Source organism: Grammomys surdaster, unplaced genomic scaffold (assembly GCF_004785775.1).
Source record: "Grammomys surdaster isolate TR1022 unplaced genomic scaffold, NIH_TR_1.0 125956, whole genome shotgun sequence".
NCBI classification, from domain to species: domain Eukaryota; kingdom Metazoa; phylum Chordata; class Mammalia; order Rodentia; family Muridae; genus Grammomys; species Grammomys surdaster.
In genome coordinates this window covers 422,449-439,560 of record NW_021620775.1, presented here as the reverse complement: position 1 = coordinate 439,560, position 17,112 = coordinate 422,449, and the positions used below count along the sequence as shown (strand labels likewise).

Sequence of the window (17,112 nt, the reverse complement as noted above, 5' to 3'; positions counted from 1 at the left end):
CACATGTGTACTGGATATATTCCCATGTAGATTTAAATACTTCCCACTTCACCATAAACAGCACTCTCCTCTCCATACAGTTTCTAAATCCCGAGCCAAAGATTCTTAGATGAGAAAATGGTTCCCTTCTGTCTCACTCCATTTTGCAATCACTGTCTGTCCACTTAGGCAGGTGTGGTCTTTACACTGTGCACCTCAGTGCATGCTGAGAATTCCTGGGCCCTAGTGCCTCTCTTCCTTTTCTTTACCCTTACAGTGACTTGAAAAACAAATGCCTTTTAAACTGTCACCTTGCTGGGCAGTGGTGGCTCATGCCTTTAATCCCAGCACTTGGGAAGTAGAGGCAGGCGGATTTCTAAGTTTGAGGCCAGCCTGGTCTACAGAGTGAGTTGCAGGACAGCAAAGGCTATACAGAGAAACCCTGTCTCAAAAACCAAAACAAACAAACAAACAAAAAAATTGTCATCTTAGTTGGGTTTGTGGGTTTGGCATGCACAAGCTTGTGTACACACACACACACACACACACAAAGTATTTTAAAACAAAATATTCAAACCTACTTAATTCTTGTTTCTCACAAGGACTTGTTGTATTTAGTCATCCTAGGGGGAAGAGCAAAGTGTTTTTGATACAGAATCTGAATAATTAAAAATGTGGTCCACATGTCACGTTTAACCAAAAGATCCTACTGCACTGCTGTTTAATAAGTCTGTACATACTAAGGTAAACATGCTAGGACATGTTTTTCTTTGCTCACAAAGACACTACCAGTCTAGCACTCACAGGAAACAATACCAGTTTTTGACCAGTAATGAAACATTTCTGAAAAATGTCCATACTTCCTCTAGAGCCTCCAGGTACATATATTTATCAACAAGAGCTGTGGCAAGAAGGCACGTCACATCAATTGTGGAAAGGAGCAGAGGGAAGGCAATTATTAAGCTTGCATACGCAACCTTTCATTTTCCACCAGACTGACTTAAGTAAGCTGAGGTTAGGACTTGTAGTTCTCTTATGTCCCTGTACTTCTAAGTCATACTGCAAACAGGACAAAGTATTTGCTGGCTATATGAACTAACAGTTTAATTTGTATACTGTTTTTGTAGAAATGACAGAGAAACAAAACCCTGTGTATTGAGAAAAACATTCTTTTTAAAAATCCTCTCCAGAGGCTTTTCTCCTGTTATCCTGGAACTTCTTCACCATTTCCCAATGTGTATTACTGGGAAAGATGCCATTTTTTATATGACCTTGATCATGGATACCTAGTCCAACGAGGGCATCAACTTCAAGCTACATCAACCACAGCTGTCCCCCACTGACCTAACATTCCAGCCAGCAGTTTCACAGCTGAATTCCAGAAAATCACCATAGTTCCGGTGACCAGATTATAAGGAAGGCTAGCTGGTGTCAACAGAACATTTCATAAATGTTAGAGACATAGAAGAAAACATTACAGGAAGACATGAATAAGACTAAGCAGCCCCGAGATGAACCAAGATATATTAGTCCACTCAAATTAAAATGATGGGTGAGCAAGGTTCTCAGTGGGTAAAGATGCCAGTTGCTAAGCCCAACAACTTAAGCTCAATCTCCTGGACATGCATGGGAGAAGGAAAGAAACAACTCTCACAAGGTGTCCTTTGACTTCTACACATGCACCGTGATTTGAAGGCCCGTGCACACACACATGCTCAGTTAATGTAAAATTTTTTGTTTATCTGTTTTGAGACAGGACCTCTCACCGTATCTTGCCCAGATCTTCCTGCCTCTACTTCCTGAATGCTAGGACTCCACTCCTGGCCTAATAATTTTCTTTTTCTTTCTTTGTTTCTTTCTTTGTTTCTTTCTTTTTTTTAAAGATCCAGTTTCTCTGTATATCTTTGGCTGCTATGGAATGCTCTCAGTAGATCAGGCTGGCCTTAAACTCAGAGATGTACCTGCTTCTACCTTCTGAGTGTTGGAATTAAAGGTATGCACTACCACCACTGGCCAAAAAGAAAAAGAAAAAAGAAGCCGGGCAGTGGTGGTGCACGCCTTTAATCCCAGCACTTGGGAGGCAGAGGCAGGCGGATTTCTGAGTTCGAGGCCAGCCTGGTCTACAGAGTGAGTTCCAGGACAGCCCGGGCTATACAGAGAAACCCTGTCTCAAAAAATCCAAAAAAAAAGAAAGAAAGAAAAAAGAAAAAAAAAGGAGGATGAAAAGGAAGAAATCTATAATTAAAAAATAATTATGCAAGACACCCTAGCTTTAGAGAAGAAATAGATCCATGTTTAAAAATATTAAGTCCATTTTCCATTTTTGCTTGTCACACATAATAGCCTATATCTACAGGCAACAGATCACTTGATAGGAAATGGAGGTCCTGGATAGAACCATGGAGACTTCTTGAATAACTTCTGAAACCTACTAAATAACAAAACAGCAGGAGTAGGTAGAAGCAGTAAAATCTCAAGCCACATGTTGACAGGAAATCTTAAGGCCTGGCTGGAGAGATGGCTCAGCAGTTAAGAGCACTGATTGCTCTTCCAGAGGTCCTGAGTTTAATTCTCAGCAACCACATGGTGGCTCACAACCATCTGTATTAGGATCTGACGCCCTCTTCTGGTGTGTCTGAAGACAGCTACAGTGTACCCATATATATAAAATAAATAAATCTTTAAAAAACAAACAAACAAACAAGTTGCTTTTAATGTGACCCCATTGCCTTGTTTGAAAACAAAAAAGAAAAAATAAAAAAGAAAAAGAAATCCTAAGACCACTGCCTTTGTGTACATTTCACCTAGCTGAAGTCACAGTGAAGAACAGCCTCATCTCAAGCTGAGCCTGGTGTCTTATGCCTGGGATCCCAGCACTTGGCAGAATGAGCTGGAAGACTGTTGTGAATTCCAGAACAGGAGAGAGGAAGAAAGAAAACATTTATCTGTTTAAACAAAAGACTCTTCTTGTGATTTAGAATAGATTCAACTGAGAGAAACTAACCTTGTTCTGTCACACATTTATTCTCACGGAAGTAGGTGAAGTATAAACTAGTAATAATATTAATACTGGGTTTCTGGACAAGAAAGATATTCACATCATCTTTGTAACTCCTTGGATATGAATCTGCACACAGGCTGAATCGTGGAGTGTAAAGCTGCCTCAGCTGATGACTGCCCCACCAACTCAACACTTGCTATCTGACTAAGCCAAGACAAAGGCTCATTGCCGTTTTCATTATTAAAACTACTAAATTGGCTAAGGGCTACTGCAAAAACCTGACAAGTTTCCAAGGCAGTCAGTCTTAGACCTCCAATAAAACCTTGTTTCTATACGGCTATTACCTCAAATAGAAACATGGCCAGCTCTTGTCCTGATTTAAATTCTGCAATGGTTCCTCAGGAAACAAAAAAACTCTCAACTCCATACCACAGAATACCAGGCCCTTTGTGATTAGATCTTTTCCCACTTTTTGTGCTGTGTGCAGTTCTGTGTGATTATCACACTTGGCTGTTATTATCAGGTGCTCTGTTGTTAAATCATATTAGCCTGTAGTAAGTCTCATGAGTGCACATGATCCTGTGGCCTGGCCATTAACAGCTCTTCTCTAGGCACAGAATACACTTCATTCCTAGTCTTTAGTCCAGGCTGTTTTCATTTACGTAGGAAGCCTTCCCAAATACTCAAATTAGTCAGACATCTTATACTAGCACTGTTACTTTTCACAGTTCACAATTACAAGCTACAACATTTCCCCACCCTGCTGAAATGAACCTAGGGCCTCACAACATGCTAGGCACTATGTAATCCATGAGTTATATAGTCCCAGCTCCACTAGCTTTTGGGCCATCTGCTTTGCTTATCGTTTTATTCCTGGTGACTCAAACAGAGTATGCAAACATTAATAGGCAACCAAAAAGGATTCCTTCATCAATTGTAATAAAAGGTGTAATTCCATGGGATTGTGTCAAACTGACAAGATTTTCTTTTTTTTTTTTTAAAGATTTATTTATTTATTATATATGAATACACTGTAGCTGTCTTCAGACACACCAGAAGAGGGCATCAGATCTCATTACAGATGGTTGTGAGCCACCATGTGGTTGCTGGGATTTGAACTCAGGACCTCTGGAAGTGCAGTCAGTGCTCTTAACCACTGAGCCATCTCTCCAGCCCCCTGACAAGATTTTCTAATACAAAAGTCAACAGAGTGAAAAAACAACCTGCTGAATGAGAGAAAATATTCAAACTATTTAATCAACAAGGGATCGATATCCAGAGTATACGAGGAACTCAACAAGCAAAAACAAACATCCAGAGAAAAAAAATAGGTAAGTGATCTGACAAGACTTTTTTCTTTGGGGGGGAGACAGTGTCTCACTCTGAAGCCTTGGCTGGGTAGCCTAAAACTTGGAGACCTGCCCACCTCTTCCTCTCAGTGTTGGGACTATGGGACTAAAGGTGTGTGTCACTACTTTCAGCCCTGACAGTTTTCTGTTTGTTTGTTTTTGAGACAGGGTTTCTCTGCATATCCCTGGCTGTCCTGGAACTCACTCTGTAGACCAGGTTGATCTTGAACTCAATTGAACTGCCTGTCTCTGCCTCTGGTAGTTCTTAAAAGAAGACATGTAGAGGCTGCATCAATTCCTTCTGACTATGACAGAACCAAATGTTATATTACCACTGGAAAATAAGAAAAATTCTTAACTTCTAATTACAACTGATGATGGACTTTAGAAGACTGCAGTCCCTATACTGTCATTTGCTTATGTGTATGTCTGTCTTTGGTGAATTCATGTTGAGTATACCTTAAAGATCAGAGGTCTACACTGTCCTTTTCTATTGTCCTTATTTTCTGAGACAGTGTTTCTTATTGACTGGCTAGACAGTGAACCCTTGGAATGTGCCCGACCGCACCCTCCAAATGCTGTGGTTATAGGTACACCTGGCTAGTCAGAACTCAGACCTTCAGGATTCCAGAATAAGCACTTTACCCACCAAACACTGCCCCATGTTGCCTTGTTTTTTTTTTTTTTTTTCTTATGTATGTTTAAGTAAGAGGACCATTTGTGGGAGTTGGTTCTCTTTCATTATGTGGGTGTTAGGGCTTCATTCATATTGCATTTCTTTTACTAGCGGTGTCTTAGTTTCATCTTCTTCCACTGTCACATTGTACTTGTAACCAGGAACCAAGAAAGATGAATGCTTCTTCCTTTCACTCAGCTCTCTTTTCCCACTTAGACAATCTAGGATTCCAGCCAGGGAATATGCTACCTACAATGGGTAGGTGTTACCATCTGGATTACAGATAAAGCTCACAACTGAGATTAACCATTATAAGCAGATACTCTCAAATATCACTGCAATAGTTTAGCTATGGCTTGTTCTCTAATGGTTCATATGCTGGAGACTTGAACCCAGTCCGTAGTATAGAAAAAGGTAGGGCATGGTTCTGCATGCCTGGAATTATTCCTGTTCTTTGAAAGGTGGAAGCAGGAAGACCAGCAGTCACAAGACCTGTCTCAGCTATAGGACATACCATGCTATGACACTGTCCTCATCAGACATTGGGGCTATGCTGTTTGGAGTTTCTAGTTTCTAGCCACCAGAAGCACAGACCAAATGAAGAACCTCTTTTGGGGCAGTGGAGTAAGGGTTGAGACAGGGTTTTACTTATATAGTATTGGATGACCTAGAGCTTTTTATGTAAACCAAGCTGGTCTCAAACTTATGAAGACCCACCTGCCTCTGCCTTCTGAGATTAAAGGTGTACACCACCACCCCCCTACATAAAGTACCCAGTCTTAGATACTTTATTAAAGCCACTCAAAATAAACTGGAAAATCAAAAATCTCATTAATGTTAGAAAGCTGTAAAAAGGTCTCAGAAAATGAAGTGCAGAAATTCACCATCTGCAGCAAGCAATTAAACAATTAATCACAGTTTAATAAGGTAATCTTGCTAGAGGTATGGCAGCACATACCTGCAGCCAGAAGAATCAACAGCTTGGGCTATATGGGAATGAATGAATGAATGAATGAATGAATGAATGAATGAATGAATGAATGAATGAATGATTGAGTTTGTTTGCTTTTGTTTCGTTTTAGAGACAGGATATCTCTAAATACCTCTAGGCTGGCTTTGAATTCTTGAGCTCAAGTGACCTCTTTTTGTTTGTTTGTTTTGTTTTGTTTTTCAAGACAGGGTTTCTCTGTGTAGCCCTGGCTGTCCTGGAACTCATTCTGTAGACCAGGCTGGCCTCGAACTCAGAAATCCGCCTGCCTCTGCCTCCCAAGTGCTGGGATTAAAGGCGTGTGCCACCACCGCCCGGCTTCAAGTGACCTCTTGTCTTGGTCTTCCACATTCTAAGTAAGGGGTGTGCCATCAAGCCCATGAGACTTTGCTAATAGTGCCTGTTATCAGCATCGAGGTTTTTTTTTTATTCTTTCTTTATTTTAAAGATTTGTTAATTTTTACTTTATATGTATGAGTATATGCCTGCATGTATGTATGTGTACCAGGTGCATGCCTAGTGCAGGTGGTGCTTATAGAGGCCAGAAGAGGATGTTGGATCCTCAGGAGCTGGAGTTACACACTGGTAAACTTGTCCTGTGGGTGCTTGAAATCAAACCTAGGTCATCCTCTGCAAGAGCAGCCAGTGCTCTTAACTGCTGACATCTCTCCAGCCTCTCCAGTTTTCTTAGACTTGTTTGTAATTCGTCATGAAGATATCAAGACGGGCAACAGATGTATCATAAGCCAATGTGAGACTTCTGAAATTATAGCAGCTGTTTACCTTTTTCTGTGCCGGAGAATATGGAGATGATTTTGTTCCTGGGTTTTTTTTCCTCTGGAACAGAAGGCAAAGGTTTCAAACTGTGATTGGCTGATAAAGGATCTTTTCCTCCGGTGCTAAAAATGGTACTGCTCATTCGCACTGGAGGTGCTGGGGGCTTGTCTTCTAGCTCTCCGTTATCAGACATGATTCCAAATTATGAAACGGCCTGAAAGAGACAACCCCAAAGCATTCAATTAATTACAAGGTTAAAGATAGCACAGACAGCAATTACCCCCACCACAGCTGCAAATTAGAAAGATGTGATCCAGTTAGTGACATTTGCAAAATTTGAATAAATGATAAAAGATAAAACAAATTTCATAAAACCAATCTCCACTAAATAGCCACAGAAATGTTTGAAGAACATGTTCACACTAACTCTCATTACAAGCAATTTACCTAACAATCCTGAAATAACTCCGAAATATAGAAGAAATGTTTGTGTGTTGCCTCATTTTTGTCACCATGATACAAACTAAAATCCCCTGGGAAGAAGAAGAACCCTTAGCTGAGAAATTGCCTCCATCAGACTGGCCTGTGGATAAATCTGTGAGTAGTTTCTTAGCTAATGACTGATATGGGAGGGCCCAACCCAATGTTGACAATGCCACCCCTGGGTGGGTCCTGGGTCATATTAACAAGCAAGCTGTGCAAGGCACAGGGATGGAACGAGCTAATAAGTAGCAGTCCTCATGGTTTCTGCTTCAAGCTCTTGCCTTGGCTTTCCCTGATAATAGACTGCAATCTGTAAGTCAAATTAACCTTTTCCTTCCCCAGGTTGGTTTTAGTCAGTGTTTTAATTTTTGTTAATTTTAAAATTTTCATGTAATATCAGTGTTTCAACACAGCATTAGAGAAGCAAATTAGAACAGTTTGAATTTTTTATGATTTATTTATATTGTATGTGCTGTGTTTTGCCTGTGTGTGTGTGCGCGCACTGGAGTTGCAGACAGCTGTGAACTGCCATGTGGCTACTGGAACTCAAACCCAGGCCCTCTCCATTAGCCACTGCTCTCATGCACCAAGTCATCTCCCCAGCCCATTTGTTCTTAAGGAATCAGACCTAAACTTGTAGGGCTCCTCCTGCCTCATAAATACCAGGATTACAGGAATGGCACACCACATAATATGGAATCTTAAGAAAAACAGATTTCTGCCGGGCGGTGGTGGCGCACGACTTTAGTCCCAGCACTTGGGAGGCAGAGGCAGGTGGATTTCTGAGTTCGAGGCCAGCCTGGTCTACAGAGTGAGTTCCAGGACAGCAGAGAAACCCTGTCTCGAAAAACCAAAAAAAAAAAAAAAAAAAAAGAGAAAGAAAGAAAAAGAAAACCAGATTTCTGAAGAGGAACACTGCGTCTCTTGAGCAGTCACACTGGGTCTCTCTGCTGGGTCTACTGCTGGAAGCAGAGATGACTGAGTGCTTGGCTCTCCTTTATACGTTATTTATGTACCCACATGCACGGGAAGACCTGAAGCTGATAAAGGTGTCTTCCTCAATCACTCTAGACCTTGAATTTTTCAGAGGTTTTCACTGAAGCTTGAATTGCCTTGACTGCATGGCTACACAAGCCCCAAGGATCCTATTTCTACCTCCCTAGTGCTGTGATTATGACACCTAGCTTTTTTATACAGGTGCTGGGGACCCAGGTTCAGGCTGTTATTTGTACAACAAACACTTTGTTGACTGAGCCATCTCCCCAGATCCAGTTCTTTAGCTCACTATTTATGTTTAGAGCACTGATTGGTGTTTTGCTTGCATGTATGTCTGTCTGAGAGTGTCAGAGTATGTTACAAACTAATCATGTGGGTGCTGGGAATTCTCTTAACCTCTGACCACTGAGCCATCTCTCTAGACCCCAGTTCCTCAGCTCTTAAACCTGACAAACCAACACTTCTTTAATTTGACTGGATGCACAAGAGCCTTGTGATTGATTTTAATTTAGTCTTTCAAATGAACATTCCTAAAGCAATGTGTCACTAATCAAAATTGATGAAATGGAAATGAAAATACAAAGAAACAATGAAATGAAAATTTGGTTGTTATCTGAAAAGAGTAAGATGACCAATAAACTCTTAGCCAAACTAACCAACAACAAAAAAAAGTTTAAAGTTAAGAGACAAAAAGACACCGGGCGGTGGTGGCTCACGCCTTTAATCCCAGCACTTGGGAGGCAGAGGCAGGCAGATTTCTGAGTTCGAGGCTAGCCCTGGTCTACACAGAGTGAGTTCCAGGACAGCCAGGGCTACACAGAGAAACCCTGTCTCGAAAAACCAAAAAACCAAAAAAACAAAAAACAAAAAAAAAGACATTATAAACAAAGATCAATGAAATTCAGAAAATCATAAGGACATACCTTAAAAACTTACATTCCACTAAATTGTAAAATCTAAAAGAAATGACTAATTCCCAGATGCAGAGAGCCTACTATAATTAAACCAAGATAAGATAAATAATTTAAGTAGATCTGTAATAAGCAATGATATTGAAGGAAACCCTCCTAACTAAGTAAATTTAGGCCCAGATCAGAATTAAAGACATCTTCTTTCTCTGCTCAATAGCACTTCAAGTCTTAGCTAGAGACAAGAGATCAGTAGTTTTCCAACAGGTTGACAGTAAACATTCTGAGAAAGCAGGGAAACAACCCCACAACTGCACACTGCCTCAAAATCAAAACAAAACACACAGTGGAATAAATCCAACCAAAGAAGTAATAGACCTATAAAATGAAACCTTTAAAACATCAAAGAAATTGAAGACACTACAAGACGGAAAAAACCTACCACATTTTTGGATTAATACAATTAATATTATAAAATGGCCACCTTACCAAAAGCAATCTGCTGATTCAAGGCAATCATCAAAATTCCAATGCCACTCCTAACAGAAATAGGTAAAAGAATTTTAAAGTTAACAAGGAAGCACAAAAGACCCAGGTAGCCAAAGCAATCCTTAGCAAAACTAAGAATTCTGGAAGTAACACCATACGTGACTTCAGTTTACACCCTAAAGCCATGGTAACAATGACAGCATGGTACTGGCACAAAAAACAGACATCCAGACCATCTGAACAGAAGACTCAGACTCAGATATGAAACCCCACAGCTACAAATACCTGATTTTTGACAAAGATGTTAACAGTATACATTGGAGAAAAGATAGCCTCTTCAACAAATGGTGCTAGGAAATCCGGATGTCCATATATAGAAGAATTAGATCCTTAAGTCTCACAAAATCAACTTGAAATGGATCAAAGATCTTACTGTAAGATCGAAATTCTGAAACTGCTAAAGGGAAAACGACATAAAACACTTGCAAAGGCAAGGAGGTTCTGAACAGGGCCCTTAAATTCTGAAACTGCTAAAGGAAAAACTAGGGCAAACACTTAACACTGTTCTGAATAAACTCCTCTCACTCAGGAAATAAGGTCAACAAACGACAAAGGGACATCATGAATTAAAGCTTCTGTACAATAAAGGAAATAGTTAATCAAGTGAGAGACAGCCAGATAATAAGGGGAAACCTTGGCTAGCTATACAGCTCAGAGAGGTTTAATATCACACAAGTGCATTCAGCCTTCACTAATGCAACACAGCATCATCCACGAAGGAAACAACTAAATCACACACATACAAAGACAAAAACTCATAGTATTTGAACTAAGCTTAATATTTTGTTTTGGGTCTCTTTCTATCCATGTGGCCCATGAACTGCATGCAGGCTGGACATACCTGACAGAATAAACAAAGAACTAAAAAAAACAAAACCCTAAATAACAAAACAAAAACAATCAAGCAGCACAATTACTGGGCTAATGAAGTTAACAGACAGCTCTCAAAAAATAAGAACCTGAAGGGGTGGCTCATCCAGGCCTGACAACACTTCGATAGAACAGACTCCTGTAAGGTGACAGGAAGAGAACTGAATTCCAACCTTGCCCTCTGGCACTATGGCATTCACAAACACATGGACACAAAACAAATCTGAAATACAAACAGCAATAAATACATAAAGAATGCCCGATCTCAATACACCATCAGGGAAATGCAAATCAAAGCTAGGCTGAGATTCCAGCTTAAGGGTAGTCAGAATGGCAGTCACTAAGGGAACAAGTAACAATAAATGCTATTAAGGAGTCCAAAGAGAATGCTAAGCATTGCTGGTGGGAATGTAAACTAGTTCAGTTATTATGAAAGTAGTGGTAGAGGTTCCCCAAAAACCTAAAACAAGAACTTCTATAAGTCCCAGCTACATCACTGATGGTTTTGCCAATAGACTCTAAGTCAACATGTCAGAGAGACACTTGAAGGTCAGTGCTTACTGCAGCATTATTCAAAGGAACTACACCATTCCATGGACCGTAGGCATCCAACAAGAGAATCAGCAAAGCCTGAGCTATCTGTGAGTAAGTGTGTAAAGGTACAAAAGGAACCAACAGGAAAGGCAAGAAAGAGGGAGCACAGGGCATTGTGGGAGTCAAAGACTCAAATACAACAATATTCTTGCACTAAAACTTACAGATGTGCTATGAATACAAGAGTTAGTTTCTGAAAATCTGAAACAGGAAACCTGACTGGTCTGAGTACAGTGATAAAGTTAAATGTATAGCATGCCCAAGAATCAGTGTGGCTGTAATGCCAAGACTCTGTCACCTTCTAATGCCCTGCTCAGACAGACAGGTGACATCTCTCTCATAGCTAACTTGGTGGACATTTTAACTCCACTTGCATACATGTATGGATATATATTCTGTCTTTTTTGTTTGGTTGGTTGTTTTTTCAAGACAGGGTTTCTCTGTGTAGTCCTTCCTGGCTGTCCTGGAACTCACTCTGTAGACCAGACTGGCCTTGAACTCAGAAATCCGCCTGCCTCTGCCTCCCAAGTGCTGGGATTAAAGGCGTGCGCCACCAATATTCTGTCTTTTATATTTAAAAAGAAATTGCGTGTGTGTGTGTGTGTGTGTGTGTGTGTGTGTGTGTGTGTACGCGCGCGCACCTGTCTGTATGAGTATATTCTGTCTATGTGGGGGTGTCTGAGGTGGCCAAAAGAAGACATCTGTTCTACTTACTGGAGCTGGGGTTACTAGAGGTTGTGAGTCACCTGATGTTAAGTGCCAATAACTTTGTCCTCTTGAGGATAACTGTTAAGCTATCTCTCCAGTCCCCTTGTCTTTATTATTTAATCTTCTTGAGAGTGTGAGTGCACACATATGGAGGTCAGAGGGAGCCCTTGCTTTCCACCATGTTTTGAGCCAGGGTCTCATTTACTGTTGTGCATGGCAGGCTATCTGGTTCATGAGTCTCTGAGGAATTCTTCTGTTTCTGTCTCCCATCTTCTTATGGGAACACCAGAAATATGTGCTACTGTATGTGGCTTTACACGAGTTCTGGGGATCCAAGCTCAGGTCCTGACACCAGCTTAGTGTGTTTTACCTGCCAAACCATCTCTCCAGCCCTATTTTTGCTTTTAAATCATCCATCCATCCATCCATCCATCCAGGATGTACATGGAGGAGTGTGTGAAGGTTAGAAAACAACTTGAGACAGTGAATTTGCTCTTTTCTGTGTGGGTCCTGAGGATCAGACTCAGTGGGAGCTACCCTGACCAGATGAGCTCTAGTCTGTCTTATAAAAACCATGGAGTACAGCAGTAGAAGATCCCTACCTTACATAAATTCCGATGTAAAAGTATATATGTTAGAAAACCAAACAACTCCTCAGTAAATAAGGTATTGACTGGTAATTGGATTTTGATCTTTTATGAGAAAACTTTTATCTACAATAAAAATGAGGCCAACAAAATCCACACAGAATTTAAAATAATCTTTATTTTTTCAAGTTAGCTCAAATTCTAGGACTTGGAGAAAACCAGCTCCAATTTGAGAACTGAGAGGTGCAAACAGTATTACTTCTCTCTGAATCTTGCAGCTTTTATTTCTTTCAGAGAGCATGTCACACATGCTACTTGATCTGGTGCATTACTTTGACATACATTATCTGCTACATTTGATAGGTAAGTATCAAAAAGTAAGAGACTTACCTAAAACATGCACACAGATCTAAAACTAGTACCAGACCCCAAGTCTTATAAAAACCATGGAGTACAGCAATAAAAGATCCCTACCTTACATAAATTCTGATATAAAAGTATATATGTTAGAAAACCAACATTCCTCATGCTTTTCTCTGTACTAATCCAGTGTGCTGGATGACTTCTGGCACTGAATTAGAACTGTGACGATTAGTCAGTGACTTATGTCACTTTCCTCCCCAAGTTTGCTCAGCCCAAAGGGCAAGGACTGTGCATATCTTAGGACTGCTGACTGACTTGTGTTGACTATGATCTATTCCCCAGTGAAGCCTATCCTTCCTGAATGTAGCAGTCATTTTCTCACACAGCAGTTCACTAGACACAGATAAAGCATGCCATATTAGCAGGATTATCTCTGAAAAGCTTTGTACTTGCCACTCACAGCTGACTTATGACCCTTAGTCTCTTTCCCACAAAGCAGCTGTTTGTGCACTGCTTCTATAGACAGTGTTAAGTGTCTGAAAAGAGCCTAAAAAGGTCCCGATGATACTCTTTAATCTTATATTTTAGACAAGAACAATAGACACAAAAACAATTCACAGGATTGGAGATGTAGCTTCATTGGTAGAGAGTGCTTGCTTAGTGTGCAAAACCCTGGGTTCAATCCCTAGTACTACACTAACCGGACAAGGGGGTGCATCCATCCTACCACAGAGGTTGGAGGCAAAAAGTTCAAAGTCATCCTTGGATGCATAAGAAGTTGCAAACAGCCTGAGATACATGAGACCTGGTACCCAAACCAAGTCAAACAAACTTCATAGTAAAATGATAATGTAGCCTATGTTCTGTTTTACCACGACTCAGAAATGCTGTTATGAAAGTAGTGCCTCTCTACAATCTTTTCACTCTTTGATACTTTTAGGTAACAAACACGTAGGCAAAACAAAAAGTATGCCCAAAATACATTGTACTCTTTAACAAGCCCATTGTTTAACTGTGATGAGCCTCAAACACAATCAATTCCTCAACTGTGTACTGAAGAAGACCAGAGGTAGCTAAATACACAACAGAAATAAAGAAGCGGTGTCTGGAATCAGTCAGTCTAACTAGTGAAATTAATTTATTATTATCTACTGGGATCAACTGTGGCACAGAAGTGAAAAACGCATTACCAGAAAACATGGTTCATGATTCAAAATTTTACTTAAATTTTTATGTGTTTTAAGGAGCTTATTAATAGAATAACACTGACCAGAACTCTAATTAAAATTTCTTCATAAGCTGACACCATCGCATCCCAAACCTTAAGAATCTCTGTGAACGTAAGTACAGATGAAAACAAGCCCCAAACTACCTGCAAGTGCTGCCGCACACTGAGACAGAGGCTCCCACAATGGAAAGGAAGGAATGTGTTCACCAGAGAGTACGCCAGTCAGAACATCAGGCCAAGAAGGCAAAGCTCCAAAGCAAAGACTTGATGCAGAGAGGTGTAGAAACTCAGGGAGGACTGATAAGGAACAAAGGAAGTGAAGCTGCACTCAACTCAGGCAAACACAAGTTCATGGGACTGATGGAAAGATTTATGTCATGGAGCCAGGGAGATGGCTCAGTGGGCAAAGATACTTTCTGTCAAGCCTGACAACCTGGTTCCTTCTCGCTCCAGAATCTACATGGTAAAAGGAATGCTTACACCTACCTACAAATTTTCCTCTGACCTCCACACACATACATACACAAATTAAATAAATGTAAAAGCAAAAGCTTTAAAAATATAGTACACAAACAATGCTAGTAAATAAAACGAGATTTTAGTGAATCCAAAAACAAACTGAAAATAGATACTCTAAAGAGTGAGTGGATTCAGCACTTGGGAGGCAGAGGCAGGCAGATTTCTGAGTTCGAGGCCAGCCTGGTCTACAGAGTGGGTTTCAGGACAGCCAGGGCTACACAGAGAAACCCTGTCTTGAAAAACAAAAAACAAAACAGAGTGAGTGGGTCATTTATTACAGCCCACTAATTTTCAACGATGTTTGACTAAACCTACTATACTTCTACTTTAATGGGAGCCAGAAGGGATAAGCAACAAAACCAGATTTTGCCTAAGTCTGAAAGCTACACTATAAGTCCCTTTCACATTAAGAGGATCTAAAAAGCTATAGTCTACAGGGACAAATAAATCTCTTTGGGCATAAAAAAACAAATAAAAAAAAACCTTAACTAGTAAGCTTCGTCATAGTAAAAGGGGGGAAAAAAATCCTAACCTCAACCCTCCTTTGCCTGCTGTGTAGTCAAGGCTGGCCTTGAACTTGTGATCTTCCTAAACACTGAGGATGCAGAGGTGAACCACCACACTCAGCTTTAAATTCATTTTAATAGTATAAACTCAACCTGTGGAATATATTTCATTTGGAAGCATTCTCTGTCAACAAAAAACAAAACAACAAAAACAACAAAAAAAGCCGGGCGGTGGTGGGGCACGCCTTTAATCCCAGCACTTGGGAGGCAGAGGCAGGCAGATCTCTGCCAGCCTGGTCTACAGAGTGAGTTCCAGGACAGCCAGGGCTACACAGAGAAACTCTGTCTCGAAAAAACAAACAAACAAACAAACAAAAAACCAAAACCAACCCCGTATAAAACCTTTTCAGGAAACATGAGTTTTAACAACTCTTAACAACTAATACTCATAGATACATTAGGCAACAGTGTCTGGTGTGGCCCAGGCGGACATGAAACTTGCTATTTGTGAAGGATGATATTGAACTGTTTAGAGATAGAGTGTCAACACTTAGCTCTCAAAGTCAAGTACTGGGATTAAAGGCATAGTCAACAAGCCTGGCAACTTCGAACTTCTTCTGCCTTCCTGCATCCATCTTCCAAGTGCTGGGATTATAGGTGTGCTTGACCATGGCTATTTTTGAAGGTTTCTTTTCTGTGTATAAATGTTTACCTGCATGTATATGTATGTGTGCCCCATATACACCTAATGCTGATGGAGGTCAGGGGGGCATCAGATCCCCTGGATCTGGAGTTACAGACAGACTGTTATGAGCTGCCATGTAGGTGGCAGGAACTGAAATGTGTGAGGATGAACAAAATTGACTTGAGTAGTGACTGCTAACTTTCATCTTGTCTTTACACATTCAATGATAACTACAATGGGAACTTTCTGCATTGCATATTAAACATACTGACCAAATTATGACATTGCCACTACATTATCTAATATGATATATCCTATTTCCTCTCGTGAGCTCTACTCCCTGTGGGAAGACACTAACTTTATAGGTTTGCAGAGGGAAGATGGAAAGGCTCTAAACACAGTCCAGGGTGGACCTGAACTTTCCACCAGCCTGCCTCAGCCTACAGATTGCATGTACCACCATGTCTGGCATATTTTTTTGCATTATCTAAAAGTACACAGCAAGGTATTACATTGACAACAAAACCTGAAAATGTTTTTCAAATAAACAATGCTAGCCAATTTAAGTAAACTGCTGCCATTTGTTCAAGTTGTACCTTGAAAACAAAATAAACTTTTCCGTCTAGATCCTTCAGTCACCAGCAAACTGATTAATGTTGTGAATTGCCTATTCTTTCACAAAGGTAGGGTGGGGAATGAAAAGCAGATGTGCAAAGTACTTTGAAGTTTCACCAGCTACTATTCTTGTTGCTGTAATAAAATACTTGACAAAAACAGCTTACAGAAGAAAGGTTGGTTTTTGGCTCATCGTTTGAGTGAACAGACCATCATGGTGGGGAAGGCGTGGTGGCAGGAAATGAGGCTGCTGGCCACAGTGCAGTCACATTCAGGAGGCAGAGACAAAGCACTAGTTCTCAGCTTTCTCCTTTTTATTCAGTCTAGGATCCTAGCCCACGGAATGGTGGTATCCAGAGTTAGGATGGGTCTTCCCACAACACACCTAATCCAGATAACCCCTCACACATATGCACAGAGTCACAATCCTGTCAGGGTCACAACCAATGTTAACCATCACACTATCTAAATTTCTTTACCAAGTTCTTTTGTCTCCAAGTAAGTGTTATTGATCACAAATGATTACCTATAAGATTCAAGGAAAAGTTAAAGACTATCATTAATTGATTGGTTCCCCCACACACACCAAGACAGGGTTTCTCTGTGTAGCCCTGGCTGTCTTGGAACTCACTCTGTTGACCAGGCTGGCCTCAAACTCAGAGATCCGCCCGTCTCCACTCCCTGGTGTGCACCACCACCACCTGGCTGAGACTAGCTTGGCTGAAACTACC

The 17,112-nt window shown here is 40.6% G+C and overlaps 1 protein-coding gene across 1 annotated transcript in view; it reads right to left on the bottom strand.

Annotated features, from left to right (window-relative positions):
* Pak2 (p21 (RAC1) activated kinase 2) overlaps positions 1-17,112 on the bottom strand; it is a 63,877-nt gene that overhangs the window by 31,896 nt on the left and 14,869 nt on the right. Inside the window, exon 2 of the mRNA XM_028753811.1 lies at positions 6,777-6,984. Within this exon, the coding sequence (XP_028609644.1) occupies positions 6,777-6,963 (187 nt within the window). The 5' untranslated portion in view covers positions 6,964-6,984. The remainder of the gene's footprint in view (positions 1-6,776; positions 6,985-17,112) is intronic.